The sequence below is a fragment of the Ochlerotatus camptorhynchus genome, unplaced genomic scaffold (genome assembly GCF_037179485.1).
Source record: "Ochlerotatus camptorhynchus isolate MF236.1 unplaced genomic scaffold, CSIRO-AGI_Acam_v1.1 ptg000928l, whole genome shotgun sequence".
Taxonomy (NCBI): Eukaryota; Metazoa; Arthropoda; class Insecta; order Diptera; family Culicidae; genus Ochlerotatus; species Ochlerotatus camptorhynchus.
Window position 1 is genome coordinate 6,190 of NW_027041374.1, and position 16,979 is coordinate 23,168.

General features: G+C 44.8%; 2 protein-coding genes across 2 annotated transcripts; both read left to right on the plus strand.

The window, feature by feature from the left end:
- The first annotated feature begins 6,326 nt into the window (after nt 1–6,326).
- Nucleotides 6,327–7,522, plus strand: mRpL45 (mitochondrial ribosomal protein L45). The gene is made up of 2 exons (XM_065238743.1): nt 6,327–6,426; nt 6,490–7,522. Exons 1-2 carry the CDS (start codon nt 6,379–6,381, stop codon nt 7,444–7,446), a joined length of 1,005 nt encoding a protein of 334 aa, XP_065094815.1. The 5' UTR covers nt 6,327–6,378; the 3' UTR covers nt 7,447–7,522.
- Nucleotides 7,523–9,813: 2,291 nt separating this feature from the next.
- On the plus strand, nt 9,814–10,584 carry LOC135715469 (uncharacterized). The gene has a single exon (XM_065238740.1). It carries the CDS (start codon nt 9,814–9,816, stop codon nt 10,582–10,584), a length of 771 nt encoding a protein of 256 aa, XP_065094812.1.
- Nucleotides 10,585–16,979: the final 6,395 nt, after the last annotated feature.

Here is a 16,979-nt window from a genome sequence, read left to right on the forward strand (position 1 = left end):
TCGCTGTCAAACTCATTTTGGCAGATGTAATTTCATAAATTTTTTAGGTTAGCCAGAGGAAAATAATAAACAATTTTATTGCTAATTGCATCTGAAACTGGACTGTCCCAAAAATGCAAAAAGTGTGATAAAAGTGCACATTTCCGTCAAATCGTTTTGATGTCTTCGGAGCACTTATTGCTTGCATCATAAGAAATAAGTGCACCGAAGACACCAAGACGATTAGACCTAAACTTGCAGTTTTATCACACTTTTTAATAAGTGAAAACGCGCTTATTAGTTCAATTTGGTGTGAAACGCGCAATACACGCCGGTGCACCCGCTAGTGTGCGTGCGTTAAACGTCACTAATCTTTATTACACAGCAAAAAAAATGTAATATCGATCAATGTAATTCAAGCTGATGTATGAAATAATGATGTAATAGCAAAAAGCAGATACAATATTGTCAGCTATACAGTGGGGGCGACGTTTATCCCAACGCCGTCACTGCACCGCATCTCTGGTAACTGGAGAGGAACAGAGCGAAAGCAGAACATCATTCTCATACCAATCAGTCTGTAACCGAAACGAATGAATAAAGACGTGTCTAATCGTATACGGTCCCGCGTGTGAAAGTTTTTCTTGTTATATCACGAAACGCATTGTCCGGATTCCGCCCGGTATTCCGTTGCCTGTTGGGTGCCTGAAGTGTCCGCCTGTCCACTCTGTTGTCCATCAGGTTATGGGCCCAGAGATAGTGAAAAAGGAAAAGTATTTTGTGGGACGAAAAGTGCTTTGCGGAAGACATTAGTGCACGAAAAGTTTCGGCGTGGTTTCGGTGGCTCGGTACAGTTCTTTCGGTGGCAGCATTTTGTTCAAGCTGCGGGGCGCACGACTGTAGTAGTGTGCGTGTGCAATTTGGTGCTGAGCTGACTCTGACTCTGGTGGTGCGCGTTTTTTCCTTTGGCGTAGTCGTTGGTGTGTTCCGAAGGCGGGAAGATTTTTTGTTTTCCTAGCGTAACAGGTGGAAAGGGCCTGACGTTTTTCATTCTCGTCGCGTGTGTCGGTCGGAGAAGAAAATGGGTGATAAATTCCTGTTCGCTCGCCTGAACAATCAAAATTTCCCTGTGTGGAAGATGCGCATGGAAATGTACTTGAAGCGCGAAGAACTCTGGAGTGTTATTAAAGACGAAAAGCCAGAGCCGGTCACACCTGAGTGGACAACCAGTGATGAAAAAGCTATGGCGATGATTGTCCTAGCCGTTGAGGACAGCCAGCTAAATTTATTGCGTGGTGTTGATTCGGCAGTGGGCGCGTGGAACAAGTTAAAAGAATTCCACGAAAAGACGTCGATGACGTCACGTGTGTCCTTGCTTCGTCGTATCTGCAGTTTAAATATGAACGAAGGGGACAATATTGAGAAGCACCTGTATGAACTTGAAGAGCTGTTCGATAAGCTGGCGTGCGCCGGCCAGGAGATGGAGATGCCGCTTAAAATCGCCATGATCTACCGTAGCCTACCGGAGTCCTATGGCAGTTTGGTCACCGCCCTCGAAGGGAGACCGGACGCCGACCAGACTATGGAGCTGGTTAAGCAAAAACTGATCGACGAGCATCAGCGTCGATGCGAACGGTCGGGGAGCTCCGGTGAATCGGCGATGAAGATGCACAGCAAGAAGAAAAATGAGAAAGTGTGCTATCGGTGCGGTAAATCGGGACATTTTCAGCGAAATTGTCCACAGCAGCCAAAAGGTGGCCCGGGCGGTAGTGATGTGAAGCGTGATTCGAAAGCTAAGTCCGGTGGTGCGAGGGCCAAACAGGCTGAAGAAAGTGAGTTGGCGATATGTTTTGTGGCTGGAACCAAGTGCAGTGGACCTTGGATCGTTGATAGTGGGTGTTCCAGCCACATGACGAACGATCGGTCATTCTTCAATGAACTGGACACGAGTGTGCGAGTGAAAGTGTTCTTGGCCGACGGGTCAGAGACGATGTCCGGTGGACTCGGAAATGGCACAGTAAAGTGTGTGAATGGAGACAACCGTTTGGTGGATATTCCGTTCAAAGACGTCCTATACGTGCCCTCATTGGACAGTGGACTCATATCGGTGAGAAAACTCGTGAAAAATGGACTGAAAGTGGAATTCTGTGGTTCGCGGTGTGAAATTTTGTCCGCGGGAGGCAAAGTGGTGGCTGTGGCGGAACCCCGCGGCAGTCTGTTCGCGTTGAAGATTGCAGAGGAAGCTCGGCTGGGCAAGGAGGCTCGGCACCTGCAGAATTGCCAGCATACCTGGCACCGTCGGCTAGGTCATCGGGATCCAGCGGCGTTGGATGAGATCCGGAGGAAGGAGCTATCTGAAAACTTCAAGGTTCAGGATTGCGGGATCCGGCAGGTTTGTCAACCTTGCCTAGAAGGTAAATCATGTAGAATTCCATTTCCCAAAATCGCGGTTAATCGTACCCAACGTGTTCTCGACGTCATTCACACTGATGTGTGTGGACCGATGGTAAACGTCACGCCCGGGGGTGCCCGCTATTTAATGACAATCATTGATGATTTTAGTAGATACACTGTCGTGTGTCTGCTGAAGCGGAAGAGCGATGTAACTGATTGCATTAAGAGATTTGTCGCGCACGTCAAGAACATGTTTGGTCGGGCTCCATGTGTTATTAGATCAGATGGCGGGGGTGAGTATACCGGACACGAGCTGAAACGGTATTATGAGCTAGAGGGCATTCAAGCGCAGTACACCGCGGCCTACTCTCCCCAGCAGAATGGAGTGGCGGAGCGTAAGAATCGCTCCCTACAAGAAATGGCCACCTGTATGCTTCTTGATGCAGATCTTGACAAAAAGTACTGGGGGGAGGCGGTGGCCACTGCTGCCTACTTGCAGAATAGGTTGCCATCCCGCGCTGTCGATACGACGCCTTATGAAAGGTGGTTCGGCAGGAAACCATCACTGTCGCACCTGAAAGTGTTCGGTTGCCCTGCATTTGTTCACATCCCAGAGGTTAAACGGTCGAAGTTAGATAGCAAGGCTAAGAAGTTACTGTTCGTGGGTTACTGCAGTGACAGGAAGGCCTATAGATTCCTCGATACGGATACAAACGGAATCACCATTAGTCGCGATGCTCGTTTTGTGGAGCTTCAGGAGGAGAAACCAGTGTCGGATGGTTTGCCTCCAACCGAAGAGGATCTTGTAGAGGTGGAGGCCTCGAGCAGCCAATCGCAGAAGCAAGTTGAAGCACTAAATCCAGAATCGCCAAGGGATCCGGAAGATGATGATGAGGAATACTTCTCCGGGGATGATGAACAGGCACAGCCCGACCAAACGGAAGCGACCCAACAAAGGCAGAAGCGGAGCACCCGAGGTGTCTTGCCAAAGCGTTTGGAAGACTACGTCGTCTGCGTTGCGATGCAGGCGCAGGAGGAGCCAGCGACCTACGAAGAAGCAGTGTCGGGCGCCGAGCAAGGATTATGGAAGGAAGCTATGGCGGAAGAATACCGGTCGCTGATGGAAAACCAAACATGGAAGCTTGTCGAACTGCCAGCCGGTCGTACTCCAATCAGCTGCAAGTGGGTGTATCGGAAGAAGCATGACAACATCGGCAACATCTCTCGATTCAAGGCTCGACTAGTAGCGAGAGGATTCTCGCAAAAATTCGGAGTGGATTATGATGCCGTTTTCGCTCCGGTGGCAACTCAGACAACTTTGAGGACTCTCCTGGCGGTCGCCGGGCATCGGAAGATGTCCGTTCATCACCTCGACGTAAAGAGCGCTTATCTTCACGGAACGCTCAAGGAAGAGGTGTATATGATGCAGCCGAAGGGATTCGTCGTTCCTGGGAAGGAGAAATTCGTGTGTCGACTGCAGCGAAGCCTTTACGGCCTGAAACAGGCCGCACGTGTGTGGAATGAGACAATCAGTGCGATGTTGAGAGAGCTCGGTTTCACACAGTCGGTGTCAGATCCATGCCTTTACGTCAAGGAGTTGTCCAATGGCAACGTCATCTACCTATTGATATATGTTGACGACATGATCGTGGCGAGTACGGTTCAGGAGGAGATTAGGATTATCGAGGACCAGTTGAAGAGGAAGATCTCATTGACGTTGTTAGGTGAAGTTAATCAGTTTCTGGGCGTTCGAGTGACCCGGGACCAAGATGGATATTTCAGCCTGGACCAGAACGTATTCATCCGTGCACTCGCTCAACGATTCGGCCTACAAGACGCGAGAGGTTCGAGCATCCCGCTTGACCCAGGATACTACCGTAGCCGGGTAAACAGCCGGCCTCTAGATACGAACGAGCGCTACCACAGTCTGGTAGGCGCACTACTCTATATCGCAGTGAACAGCAGACCGGATATAGCCGCAAGCGTATCCATCTTGAGCAGGCAGATCAGCAGCCCAACGGAGACCGACTGGGTCGAACTGAAGCGCGTCGTCCGATACTTGCTGAAAACGGCTGACTGCAAGTTGAAGCTGTCTGCTACGAATGGTGAGCAGCTAGTTCTCGTCGGATACTGCGACGCGGATTGGAGTGGGGACCCTTCTGACCGGAAGTCAAATTCCGGCTACCTGTTCCAGCTGGGAAAAGCTACGATCTGCTGGGCGAGTCGGAAACAGACGAGCGTCTCTTTGTCCAGCATGGAAGCCGAATATATGGCCCTGTCTGAAGCGTGCCGTGAGTTAGTTTGGCTGAGGCAACTGTTGGAGGAGATGGGAGAACACCAAGCAGAGCCGACTACAGTTATGGAGGATAATCGTAGCTGCATCGTTTTCGTGGAGACCGACCGCAAGTCTAGAAGATCCAAGCACATCGATACCCGTGTACACTACACCAAGGACTTGGTCGATAAAGGTGTGGTCACTCTCCGATATTGTCCGACGGAGGAGATGGTCGCGGACATTCTAACCAAACCGCTAGGTGCAATGAAGCAGCAACGATTCGTCGAAGCAATGGGGTTGGTCAGTGCCCATGACCGGGTGGCATCGGCTCCGTGACGTCGAGGAGGAGTGTCAGCTATACAGTGGGGGCGACGTTTATCCCAACGCCGTCACTGCACCGCATCTCTGGTAACTGGAGAGGAACAGAGCGAAAGCAGAACATCATTCTCATACCAATCAGTCTGTAACCGAAACGAATGAATAAAGACGTGTCTAATCGTATACGGTCCCGCGTGTGAAAGTTTTTCTTGTTATATCACGAAACGCATTGTCCGGATTCCGCCCGGTATTCCGTTGCCTGTTGGGTGCCTGAAGTGTCCGCCTGTCCACTCTGTTGTCCATCAAATATTACATCAATGGATGTAATTTTGTTCGCAAAATCGATGTAGGGTAAATGTTGGCTTCGGCACCCATTGACTGTTTTCGGCAACCAAAATTTAAACGTTAATTTCACTATGTTTTCCCATCAACGCACTTCCCTGAATGTGTCCAAACGATTGTTTAGCCTTTCAGCTTCAATCTGATTATATTTGAACGATCGAGCAATCCAGTAATGCTACATTTTTCTTCAAATAAAGCTTACGCACTACAAAATCGGGTTGATTTCGAGTTGCCGATAATAGAACAGCTGGTTAACACGCAGTTCTAATGGGAAGGTTGCCGAAGAAAAAGAGGCTGCCGACAATAGTCACACTCACCTGAGAAGTTTGGAGCGTTGTAAAAACGCTTTCAAAACGTTTTGAAAAATTCTGTCGATTGGAATGGATAGAGAAGCAAGCAGCAGATGAATGTAAACAAACAGACACATCATATATGTGCGTGGCGCTGAAAAAATGCTAGTAGAAGTGCAGACGCTGCATAGATAGACGGGAATACGTAAATTCCCCTACATCGTACAACGTTATATCACAGACAAACAGACATAACACTCGCAAGTAGTTCATCGAACAAGCATTTAACGGTAAATTTAAAAGTATCGTAGTTGGTAGTACCGCCACCTGTGGCGCGCGTAGTCATTTCCCTTGCGTTTGACGTTTACACACTACCGCCATCTGTTCAGCGTACTACCCACCACAGTGTACTCAACAGATGGCGGTAATTTTTTAGCGACGATGTTTTACAGTGAGAAATATTCAATGTGTTATGTCTGTTTGTCTGTGGTTATATTACACAACCGATGGATTGACCTGGTTGCAGCAGTTTGGATGTAATATTCAACAACTTTTTTTTCTGTGTAGCTTGAATTACATTGATCGATATTACATTTTTTTTTTGCTGTACGTGTGTATATTATAACATTAGCACACAACCCTGAAGCTTTCGTAAATTGATTTCGAAACTGTACCGGTTCGCTTAATGACAGTTCCCGTAGCAGTGTCGAAGTTCCCATCAAAAAATTAGCAGTCAGCTGTCAAAAGAAAACGAAACACGGGATTTTCTCGCCCAAAATCATGGCATCGATTACAGTAATCAGCCGCATTGGATTGAAATTTCTGCAGGTATTTATATCAATATTTTTCCACTTTTAACTGTTTCGAAAATAAATCTTTATTGTTTTTTAGCTTCCACAATCGGGTTTCCTGGCTCCCTGTCTGCAAAATGTTATCATACAACAGCAGCAGCAGGTTCGTCATCGCCGCACCAAACATTTTGAACCCAAATGGAAACGATTGCGTAAAGAAAAATATGTGAAAGTGGATATCCCGAACCTAAACGAGCGGGCTGAGGATCTTAGCCAGGAACAGATAAAGACTAGAATGAAGGAACGTGGAATTCTGCCACCGCGACCGTGGCTAGAGCGTCCTTTCCATATCAGCTGTACCGGTGGTGTTTTTGAAGGATACGTTCCTCCGGAAGGCGATGGAAAATTGTCTGCCGTTTCGAAGGAAGGTGCTAAGCAAAAGTTTGAACAGCTGGAGAAAAAAACCAAATCTATGATGGCTATCCGGAAGATCCGTAGTTTTGATGACGATTTCGAGCCTCCGGAGTTTGCGGCTCAAGCGCAGGATATCTACGTTCAAGCGCATAGCTTGTTGATAGAGAAGAACAAGTACAAACTACGGGAAATCGTTACAGAGAGAGCATACCCAGAACTAATGCACAACGTTCATGATAAAACTATAAATTGGAAATTTATTAAGTCGCTGGAAGCTCCACGGGTCGTTCATGCCCGGTGCACCGATGTTATCAGCAAGGATAACATTTTTGGTCAGGTAACGGTACGGTTCCACACCCAACAGATCTTGGCAATTTATGATCGCTTTGGCCGGTTGATGCATGGCAGCGAAATCGTCGAGAAGGATTGTCTGGAGTATGTTGTGTTTGAAAAGCATCTTTCAAATGAATATGGAGTCTGGCGGTTGCACGAAAAGATTATCCCCGAATGGAGTCCACCGAAGGCTCCGGCATACATCACGTACCGGGTGGACGATGAACCACCGGCACCAAAGCAGGAGGAAACCAAGGAGGTAACGGCTACCAACGAGGAAGGTGATAAGGTGGTCACCGCCACCGCTTGATAAGGTTTGCGAAAGCGAGTCAGTGTAAGTCGATAAGTTGGATTTATATTGGTAATTGAGGAATGCGGTAGAATAATCGGAATCTGGCAAATTATTTCAATATCACTGTCCATTATGTTTCTAATCATGGTTATTTCTTTAAAAAACAGTAACAACTGTTGTTCTGCTAATTTAAAAAAAAATAAGAAATTAAATAGTGTAATTCAAACTCATGAAGGGTTGGACCGTTTTCCGCATGCAATACTTAGAAATTATTTTTTAATCGTTTTCATCTATATTTTCAAAATAATAACACTGAAAACATTAGTTCTTGTGCCATCTCCGGAGCACGCAACGAACTTATAAAAAAGGCTTATAAAATGTTGTACAAGTACCACAAATTCAACAACGCCTAACTATGGACAGCTCAATGGTATAGAATGAGCGAACACCAACATGATTATCTGCTAGGAAACACCAAAGAATATAAAGAGATAAAGCTAAAAATACAGTTTTAACTGTACTATCAGCAATAAACATCAAGCTGTCCCATATTGGACCCTGCCAACCCACGGCGCCTGCATGGTAATATGAGAGTTCATCGGTTGCGAAGTGAAGTACTTCTCAAACTGACGTGATACATCTGTGAATGTTTCAACTTTATCCTAACGTAAACTTCACCTTATCACTCATATGCCCTTCCACACCCGAAACCAATCCCCCACACAAAATCAAATAAAAAGTTTTCTGTATGGCAAACACGCCCGTATACACACCCATTTTTTATTGCTGGAAACCAGCAATATTTTGCTGGATTTTGCCGAGCTGGAAGTTCAGCAATCCATCCAGCAAAATACTGTTTGTTGGACGACCAGCAAGTAGGCCCAAAGCGAAGACAACAAATCAAGAAGACTGGCAACTTAGCCAGAATCCAAGCGACCGATACAATGTCGCTGCGCTTGAGTGAGTGGAAACAACGCATAGAAAAATGAGCAAACATACAAATCCTTCTTCTGAGGATGTAATCTTTGCTATCAAATCCATTCGAAGCATTTACCTTTTAACGGCAGATGACGCGATTGTACCTGTCTCATAGAGAAAATGGAAGAGTTGCCAGTCTCTTGATTATTTGTCATCGCCCAAAGTCAGCACTTTGCACTTTGCTGTAAAACCAGAAATGTATACTGATTATCCAGCATAGCGTAATGCCAATCATTTTGCTGGAAGAACAGTAATTCTCAATGGTTTAAATTGTTAATAACATTATTGATAGATTTTTTTTGTTATTGTTATTGTTATTGCTCAGTTCACACCCTGGCTGGCTGCTGCCTACCGATCTGCACTTAAGCCAGGCATGAACCTACGGAAATTTAGTCGTGGCCCTAGACCGTATAGCATAACGACTTTCCTTTCACTAGCAGGCTTTTTGGTCCCACTAGCGTCCGATTAGGGATAGTAAGAGATTAAAAGAATAAAGAAGAGAGATAGAGGATGTTGTTGTTTTGCTGAAACGAAATAAAAAAAGACGCTGGCTTGTTGTGCAACATCAGGTTTGTTCGCTTTCATTCTGTTCCAAGGGGCAACGTCCATCGTCATCGTACTCAAATACCTGGGAACCTCCAGAGGTGCACAGTGCCAACGTGAAAGATTTCCATTCTGGGCAGCTGCTTGACCTGGGCCCAGGTCAAATTCCTATCGGCTTGCTTAATTTCCTTGTTGATGCTCCGCCGCCTTAGTATTTGCCTTTGCTGCGATGTTCTGGCGGATTTAATTCATAATCAAACGCTTGCCTGCAGACTTCGTTTCTATTACTATCGGCTTCTGATTACATTTACATCTGAGATCCATTTGTGAGGCCACCAGCCACAAGTTATATACCGCAGGCAGCGGTTGATGAGAACTGCAGCTTTTGAGTGTTCTCCACTGGTGCTGCACAGATTCCACGTTTTAATCGAAGTTTCGAATTTTGGTACGTTGATCAACACATACATGAGAGTTGTTGTTATTCACAACGTCGTGATTTTGCGCTGCTAAATTTTGTCATTTTTTTATCACACGGGCTATCGTTTTTCGTGTTTTTCCGTTCGGTATACTTGTAATATTGTACTGGTTGTTAGTGGAAAGTGTAGTTCGTTACGATAATCGGCCAATTAGAGCATATTTTGTGTTGTGAAAACAGTGAAAACATTATCCAATCGGACATATTGTACATGACTAGCATTGGGCGATCTCGAGAATCCAATTCCTCTTTGCGTATTAGAGCATCTCCACCGCTGTTTCTAAATCACTTTTGGAAACTGAGTCAGCATGACTTCCGCCTGTGACCAATGCGCTAAGCCAGTTAAAGGCGATGAAGAATCCGTCTCCTGCATGGCTTTTTGCGACAGGATGATTCACCTAAAGTGTGGCGGCACAAAGCTGAATAAGGCTTTTCTGAACATTGTCCATACTAGCCCGAACCTGTTTTGGATGTGTAACGAGTGCGCGAAGCTGATGAAATGTGCTCGATTCAAAACTGCCGTCTCGTCGTTTGGCAGTGTGATTAATTCTATCACCGAGAGACAGGAAATCGCACACGCGGAGCTTAGGAAGGAAATGGCTAAGCAAGAACAGCAGATCGCTCAGCTATCAAAACGAATCGCATTGACAACTCCGACAAACTCTGATTTCATGCGTCAACCGCCATTAAAACGGCGCCGCGATGAAGGCTCGCTCACAGGCAAACCACTTGTTGGTGGTTCTAAAGCAGTAACAGGTGACAATGCCTTTACCGAGGTCCTTACTGTCCCTGAACCCACCGAGCTGTTTTGGCTGTACCTTTCTCGTATTCATCCTAGCGTGAAATCGGAATCAATCGAGAAGCTGGTGAAAGGTTGTGTACAATGCGAAGATCCGATTAAGGTTGTGCCGCTAGTCAAAAAAGGATCCGACATCAGCCGTATGAGCTTCATCTCGTACAAAGTCGGAATGGATCCCAAACTACGCGAAGCTGCTCTTAGATCGGATACATGGCCGAAAGGAATTTTGTTCCGTGAATTTGAAGACGGTTCAAAAAACATGTGGTTGCCTCGTTTGAACACGCCTACCATCACGATCTCTCCTATTACGGGACCTTCCGAGTTCTCAACTCCCATTTCCGGACTAGACCCAGTCTGCTGATTCAGAATTGGATTTTGCGTTGTGAATCGGAGCGCTGTAGACCAGAACGCAATGCCTGTCGCATTATGGGAGACCTCGAACCACTCGATCCAGTCGCGCTAGCTGTTTCCCGCCATCAAAGTCGTTCTATTTCCTGCCATCAGAGTCGTTCTGGCCCTGCGGTCGAGTTCGGTGGTGGGGTCTCCCAAGCATCGTCTTCAGGCAAGTATGCATACATTAGTTACAGTCATTTGCCTGATCAGGTTCCGTGTTCCAGTGCAACGCTTCAAGCACCTGCCGGCTGTTTCCAGTTGAGAAGCACTTCTGATACTGCCCATTCACAACATCCGCTTTACTGTTCGAACAATCCTAATTCATCTCCGGGACGCACAATAGACCGCTCTTTGGAAGCTCCTGGTTACTCCAGCCCAGTCGTGCCGATTCCCGCCAGCGTTCTGCATAGTCGTCCTGGACCTGTGGCTGGATATGAATCAGGAGTCTTCCACCTTGCCTCTACAAGCAAGTACAATCAATATATTAACTATTCACTGCCTGATGCCGATCAAATTTTCAGCAATTCTAACTATGTTAGTCATTGTGATGATGCCTCTGTAACTCCTAATCCTGGAAACCCGGAACGCGCCGTAGAAAGCCCCATGGAAGCCCCCAATCCCTCCGTCTCAGTCCTGCCATCAGCAGCCTTCGTTCATCATAGTCGTTCCGGACCTGCTGTCGGATGCGGAGAGGGGGTCTTCCAACCCACTCACTATGGCGAGTATCCAATGAGACTTGATGATGGTCAGTTATTGCCTGATGTATCTGTGATTTCCAGGGAGAGCAGTCGTTCGATTCCTTGCCGCAAGCAGGACGTCGTGATATTCTACCAAAACGCCGGTGGAATGAATTCTGATGTTGAAGAGTACCGCCTAGCTGTATCGGATCGTTGCTACGATATTATTGTCCTGTGCGAAACGTGGCTCGATTATCGAACGCTTTCCAGTCAAGTCTTCGGTCCTGACTACGAGGTCTTTCGTTGCGATCGGAATCCTAACAACAGCCGTAAATCTACTGGTGGAGGTGTCCTTGTAGCTATCCGTAGCGGGTTGGAGGCAAAGGCCATCGAGAACGATTCATGGAACAATGTGGAGCAGGTTTGGACAGCCATCAATCTGGGTGATCGCACACTATTTTTATGCGCTCTGTACATTCCACCTGATCGAGTCCGCGACAATGAACTCATCGATACTCACTGTCGGTCAGTTTTCACAGTTTCCACTCCAGTTGATGAGATATTCATTTTTGGTGACTTCAATCTGCCAGGCGTTTCGTGGAGTCCATCTCATAGCGGATTCCTGTATCCAGATCCTGATAGCTCTACATTTCACGCAGGAGCTATTAGCCTTCTCGACAACTACAGCGCAGCGACGCTTTCTCAAATTAACCATGTAGTTAATGAAAATGGTCGTAGTTTGGACCTCTGCTTCGTGAGCACACAGGACAGGGCTCCATCAATTTCCTCGGCTCCCTGTGCACTAACTAAGCTAGTTCCACATCACCCTCCTCTAATTGTCACTGTTGAGGACAAACTCGTGCGTGATTTTGGCGACTATACTGCTACGGTTTCTTATGACTTCCGTAAAGCTGACCACCGTAGCATCATAGATGTATTGTCTAGCATGGTATGGGAGAACATCCTTGATCCAGATGACGTTGAGGCTGCAGCGCAAACCTTTTCACATGTCTTGGCATATGTCATTGACAGACACGCCCCGAAAAGAACTCACCACAAAGTGTCTCACCCTCCCTGGCAGACGAGAGAGCTACGTAGGTTGAAGTCAATCAAGAGAGCAGCATTGAGAAGATTTACGAAGTATCGCACGCTTCCTCTGAAACTACATTATGTGAGGCTGAATCACATGTACCAGCGAGTCAGTCGTGAATGCTTTTCAAATTTCCAACGAGGCATCCAGCGCAAACTTAAGCTACACCCGAAATCCTTTTGGAACTACGCGAACGAGCAACGCAGGGAATCTGGCCTCCCATCGTCTATGGAATTCAACGGAGAAGTTGCTGCCACTGTTCAGGATATATGCCACCTTTTTTCCGAAAAGTTTTCCAGTGTATTCACTAATGAGACACTAACTGACGACCATATTAACCTGGCTGCCAGGAACGTTCCAGTAAACGATCAAACGCTGGGTGCAATTGATGTTAATGCAGAAATGATTTCTAAGGCCGCGACTCTGCTCAAGTCATCCTTCAATCCTGGACCTGATGGAGTTCCATCTGTATTTTTGAAGAGACATATTGCTAGCTTGTTAATTCCGCTTCTTCGCCTGTTCCGAATGTCTCTCTCAGGTGGCATATTTCCATCTTGCTGGAAATTTGCGCACATGTTTCCCGTCCACAAAAAAGGAAGGAAACGAGCTGTGGATAACTATCGAGGAATTACATCGTTAAGTGCCGTTTCGAAGCTATTCGAGCTAGTGATTATGGAACCGTTGCTGTCCCATTGCAAGCAGTATTTGAGTGCTGATCAGCATGGGTTTACTGTCGGCCGCTCTACAACTACCAATCTGCTGTGTCTCACATCGTATATAACCGAAAGCATGTCGGATCGGGTTCAAACGGACGTTATTTATTCAGACCTATCCGCAGCATTCGACAAGTTGAACCATGCAATTGCGATTGCTAAACTCGGCAGGCTCGGTGTATGCGGTAATCTTCTGAGTTGGTTTCGATCATATCTTACCGGTCGGCAACTAAAAGTTGCCATAGGAGATTGCAGATCAGCTAGCTTCTTCGCCACATCAGGTATACCTCAGGGAAGCCACATGGGACCGTTAATTTTTATACTGTACTTCAACGACGTGCATCTGGTCATCGAAGCTCCTCGGTTATCATATGCAGATGACCTCAAAATCTTCCTACGAATCTGCTCCATTGCTGACTGCCACTTTCTTCAACGTCAACTGAATGTATTCGCTAGTTGGTGCAGGTTAAACAGAATGGTAGTGAACCCAGCCAAATGCTCCGCTATTACGTTCTCACGAAAACAACAACCGATAATATTTAGCTATGACCTGCTGGGCTCGACAATCGAACGCGTGAATCAGGTGAAAGACTTGGGTGTGATCTTGGATTCGCAGCTTTCATTCAAGCAACACATTGCATATGTTGTTGATAAGGCGTCAAGAACTTTAGGGTTCATTTTTAGGATAGCTAAAAACTTCACTGATATCTACTGTCTAAAATCTCTCTATTGTTCGCTTGTTCGATCGACGCTTGAGTATTGTTCAGCGGTTTGGAACCCAAACTACAACAACGGTGCCGAGAGAATTGAATCTGTTCAACGTCGTTTTCTTCGTTTTGCGTTGCGTAGATTGCCTTGGAACGATCCGTTTCGATTACCAAGCTACGAAAGTCGTTGTCAACTTATCGACCTAGAACTTCTCCGGACTAGAAGAGACACAAACAGAGCCCTTACCGTGGCCGATATCCTACAAGGAAGGACAGATTGTGAGGCTATCCTGAGGCAAATTGACCTGAATGTTCAACCCCGACCGCTTCGTAATAACCTTATGCTAAGACTGCCTCTACGTCGCACAAACTATGGAGCGTACGGTGCGATTTGCGGACTGCAGAGAACATTCAACAGAGTTGCATCTGTTTTCGACTTTCATCTCTCCCGTGATGCGCTTCGTCGAAAGTTTTCTTCTGTTTTTGCCGGCAGGAGTTAAGATATTGACTATAAGATATACGTTTTTTTAATGTTTTTTTTTATGTGATGACCATGCTTGAATGTATTTTTTTTTACCATAGTTGATAAGGTTTAAATCATTGGGGCTTCATCCAGCCTGTTGATGTAAATAAAATAAAATAACAAATAAATAACAAATCTGATTTGATCTCCGCTTTTGTGTAAATGTCATATTATCACCGACCTTATTACCATCACCTTAGTGTGTGACATCAGGTGTACGCTCCTCTGTGTTTTCGTTACCAATGCAGTTAATTTGACACGTTTGTTGCATTTCCGTATGTCTCAATATTATTCTTGCTGAAACACCGTCAAACCCACTATCCAGAGGCAGCGAACCACCTTAACACCTGAAATTATACAAAAACAAATTAAACATTAGCACCATAACTTGGTGCGATCCTTGAGATGATTCGGATGCCACGATCGTTCCAATATCACTAGCTTGCAACCAACTGGACGGGATTACTGGAAACATTGGATTTTTTGGATGGTGAGACCTTTCCATTATTAACATTTAATGTACCGTAAAACGGGGTAACATTGATAGTTTTTTAAAGTATATTCTAAATATTTTTTACAGCAATTAATGTTTTTCAAATTTTATATTTTTAAAACAAGTACTGATGATCCACAAGAGTTGATTCGTTAGGAATATGTTGAACGAAAATTAAAGCATTTGCACTATGTTTTTAGTTTTGTGACCGTACTTCAGTTTTTTGATTTGGGGTTACTTTGATAATGCTCGATAAATGTAGAAAAAAAAATAGTGAAATTCAATCAATTTAGTTATTTTAATATGAAACTTTGAATGAGTATATAATCAGAAGACTTCATAAGAATGCAACATTGAATTTGTGATGGCTATATCGGAAATACATTTCATATGCGATGGTTTGAGTGTTTTTTCAAACAGGCGAAAAACACGAAAATTGTTTTATAAAATGTTTGTAAAATATGTAACACATATTGCTGATTGCATCTGAAACTGGACTGTCCCAAAAATGCAAAAAGTGTGATAAAAGTGCACGTTTCCGTCAAATTCGGAGCACTTATTGCTTGCATCATAAGGAATAAGTGCACCGAAGACACCAAGACGATTAGACGTAAACTTGCAGTTTTATCACACTTTTTAATATGTGAAAACGCGCTTATTAGTCCAATTTGGTGTGAAATGCGCAATACTATATAAAAAATATATACGATATCAACGGAAATACCCTAAGCTACAATATGGAATCAATGTTTCTAATTTGGAAAAAGCGCAGCGAGTAAATTTAATCTTTATATTATACTATCAAAGCTACCCCGTTTTACGGTACCATTTAATAGATGACATATTATTATATAATCTTTTAACTTTACAGCTTCCATTTGAATAATGATTTATTGTTGAAATTTGTAATTGATTATGATTCAAGTTGAAAATACATAGAAGTTTTGTGCCTACGCGAGAAGAGGTAATAAAATTATTTTCACTCCCGTGGATTTACCCTCAATCAATAAAAAAAATATATAAAACACAACATAATTCCTTCCTTTTGTGTAATTAGCTACGAGCACAGACGAACAGACGTAACTCTTTGAATAAGCTTTTCTTGGAAACATTGTACCTCATAGAACAAGACGTCAGTAGCGACATCTCTCGAACTTCTCGCGGAAAATAAGCTAGCTCGCTAAGTCGGAAACAATGTTGCATGCAACGATGCAACGTAAACATAATATATAGAAACGTCAAAGTTATTCGATGCCAGCGCTGTGGTGAGCAGTTCGCAGAAATGATAATATTCAAATCAGCCGTTAAATGCCTGAACAATTATCCAGGACTAAGTGTTACGTATGTTTGTCCGTGCTACGGGTGTGACAACGATGGTGAGTTCACCATGTTATATCTACATTTTATTTCAGCAACCTTATCTTCCAGCAGACGCTCTAGCAATTTCAAAATTTAAAAAAATCTACATTTGCCAGCAACAGTGTTCACTCGGGTGTCGACAGAAGCAGACCCGAAATGTTTGTGGGCAGGAACTCACGGTCTCCCAGTGTTGGTGAGTTCTTTGCCGTTAATGTTCACGAAAAGTTCACTATTTTTCCATACAGACACTCAAAACAAAAATTTTTATCTGCGGGTTTGGACAGTTTTAGATCTGTTTCATACGACCGGAAGGTGTATGCTGGTCACAAATGCCGTGCCATACTGATTTCCTACGCAATTAATCAATCTTTGATGTGAATTTCGCTAATAAACACGAGGAGCATTTCTTATAGCAAAACTTGCCATAACAAAATGGGCGGCTCATTTTAGTAAACAAACTAACACTTCTTCCGACTGTGTCACCTCTCTTACGCCGATGACACTCATATGAAAAATCATATAAAATTAACGTGATCGCATAAATGTTATGTGAAATACAGATGAATTCCATTATTTTTGTTTATGGATAAAAATCATTTCCGTTTCCAATGGAAGCTACATGAAAACTATTTTCGGTGCAGGCCACTCTCGATGTGTGCCACTCTCGATGTGTGCCACTCTCGATGTGTGCCACTCTCGATGTGTGCCACTCTCGATGTGTGCCACGCGATCGTCTGTTTTCCCGGCAGCAACCATTGTGTGGTCCTCCTTATTGTTCTTCATCAGCAGTTCTTTCGGTCG